Genomic DNA, 2,127 nt, shown 5'->3' with positions numbered 1-2,127 from the left:
GGAGTCTCGGTGCATTTTACCCTTCACTCGTTCCTCAGCCCGTCAGCAGGGTAGCGTCAGCACCCCCATACCACAGATGAGGAGACTGGAGCCCGAGAGCACACGTAATGCACCCACAGTCTCATAGCCCAGCCTGCCTGACTTTTGGACGGCCTCTGTGCTGAGGACCCAGTGATGGTTAGGCCCAGCCCCACCCCAGGAGCCCCCCAGGACAGGCTGCAGGGAGGCCTCCAATCTGCCATGCTGAGACAGAGGCCCAGGGCACGGTGGGGGCCCAGCAGCCGGGTCAGCAGAGGCCTTGCCCTGCGCAAGGCCATCTCCCAGCCCCCACCTTGCGGAAGGTTCCAGGGCCTGGGCCCAGGCAGCAGGTGACGGCGTCTAGCATGCTGCAGCCGGACCGGGCAGGTGCTGACTCCCACCCACTTCTGCTAATACAAAAATAAACGCCAGCTGTCTGGCACGTCTCAGCCACTATTTTGGTTGGGGTGTTGGTGCCGGCTGCAGCTTCACAGGCGGCAGAGCAGGGTGGTGACTTTGAGCTGTGGCTGCCACCTCCTCACCTCCTCTGCAATTTGGGGGAGCCATTTCAGGTTCAGGGGCTGGGATATCTTTAGGGGCTGAAAAGGGTCCAAAGAGGGAGACCTCAGCCCCAGGAAGCATGGGCCATGGCTGAATGCAGAAAACAGTGGGGTCTGGAAGCGTCTGATGTCTCCAGAAGCCGTGGGCACAGCCACCACGAAAGAGTTGGCCACGGCCAGCATCACTCACGTCTCCCGTGGGCCCGGCCACCACGAAAGAGCCAACCACTGCCAGGCGTCACTCACATCTCCCGTGGGCCCGGCCACCACGAGCCATCCACTGCCAGGCGTCACTCACGTCTCCTGTGGGCCCGGCCACCACGAAAGAGCCATCCACTGCCAGGGGTCACTCGCGTCTCCCGTGGGCCCGGCCACCACGAAAGGGTCAGCCACTGCCAGGCGTCACTCACATCTTAGTTTCTGGTGACCTGTGGGAGTGGCCCCTGCAGCTTCAGTCCTGGAGCCTGTCAAAAGGGAAAACCTTAGACATGCTGCATCGAACAGAGTTTAACTAAGCGAAGAACAACCCCCGAATAGGACAGGCCTCAGAGCCAGCGCGCTCCGAGAGCCCTGGCCTGGGCACGGCTGGTGGTGTTCACAGGCAGAGACGGGAGGTGGGTGCCGAGGCGGCGTGGTTGCATGTTGCTCGGCGTGGCCTCATCTGAGTTGTGGGCGCCTGCGGGTGACCACAGAGGGCTGCTGTGAATGACTCAGACCAGCTCCTCCCAGCGAGGTTACCCGTTGGTTCACGGGCTAAGGCAGGTCCAGGTCATGGTGTGACTTGGCACTGAGGCATACTCAGGCCACACTTAGTCTAACGAGGCCTTCCCAGACAGTGGCTGAAGACAGCGCTCCAGCTCCACCCAGCCTCGGTCCACACCCCACCTCCACCGCTGTTAACCAGGCTTAGTTTCCTCAGGTGCAGAACCGGACTGAGACTGGACCCTCCCTTGGAGGCGTGTGCCGGTTACAGGGGAAGAGCAGTCGGCCCAGAGGCCCAGGCAGCTCAGTAACCCAGGCATCCTCCATGTTCGCCAAGTCAACCAGCCCTTCCGTTACCCTGTCCATAGTCCCCAGTGGGCACAGTCCATGGGTGGGGCCTGGGAGCAGAGGGCAGGGTCTGGGAGAATAGGGCAGATCCTGGCAGTGGGCAGGACCTAAGCATGCACCTCCCCCATCCACAGTGGTGCCTGGGTCCCGGCAGGAAGAAGTGATCGACCACAAGCTCACAGAGCGTGAGTGGGCAGAAGAGTGGAAGCACCTCAACAACGTGAGTGTCCACAGCCACGCCCACACAGCCACGCCCATGCACACAGCCATGCCCGCACACAGCCATGCCCACACACAGTCACGCCCACACAGCCACAGCCACACACAACCATGCACAGCCACGCCCACACAACCACAGCCACACAGCCATAGCCACACCCACGTGCACAGCCACACACATGCACACAAATACAGCCACACACATGCACACCACACCCATGCTGCCACACCCAACCACACAGCCACACTCATGCAAACAGCCACACCCACACACAGCCAC

At 61.8% G+C, this 2,127-nt stretch overlaps 1 protein-coding gene across 1 annotated transcript in view; it reads left to right on the top strand.

Annotated features, from left to right (window-relative positions):
- The window catches only part of CBFA2T3 (core-binding factor, runt domain, alpha subunit 2; translocated to, 3), a 129,242-nt gene that overhangs the window by 118,194 nt on the left and 8,921 nt on the right, over window positions 1–2,127 (top strand). Inside the window, exons 7-8 of the mRNA XM_011972509.1 lie at window positions 1,649–1,671; window positions 1,763–1,848. Of these exons, the coding sequence (XP_011827899.1) occupies window positions 1,649–1,671; window positions 1,763–1,848 (109 nt within the window). The remainder of the gene's footprint in view (window positions 1–1,648; window positions 1,672–1,762; window positions 1,849–2,127) is intronic.

The sequence above is a fragment of the Mandrillus leucophaeus genome, unplaced genomic scaffold (genome assembly GCF_000951045.1).
Source record: "Mandrillus leucophaeus isolate KB7577 unplaced genomic scaffold, Mleu.le_1.0 Scaffold10, whole genome shotgun sequence".
NCBI lineage: Eukaryota > Metazoa > Chordata > Mammalia > Primates > Cercopithecidae > Mandrillus > Mandrillus leucophaeus.
The sequence above is the reverse complement of the archived record's forward strand: the minus strand, read 5'-3'. Positions and strand labels throughout refer to the sequence as shown.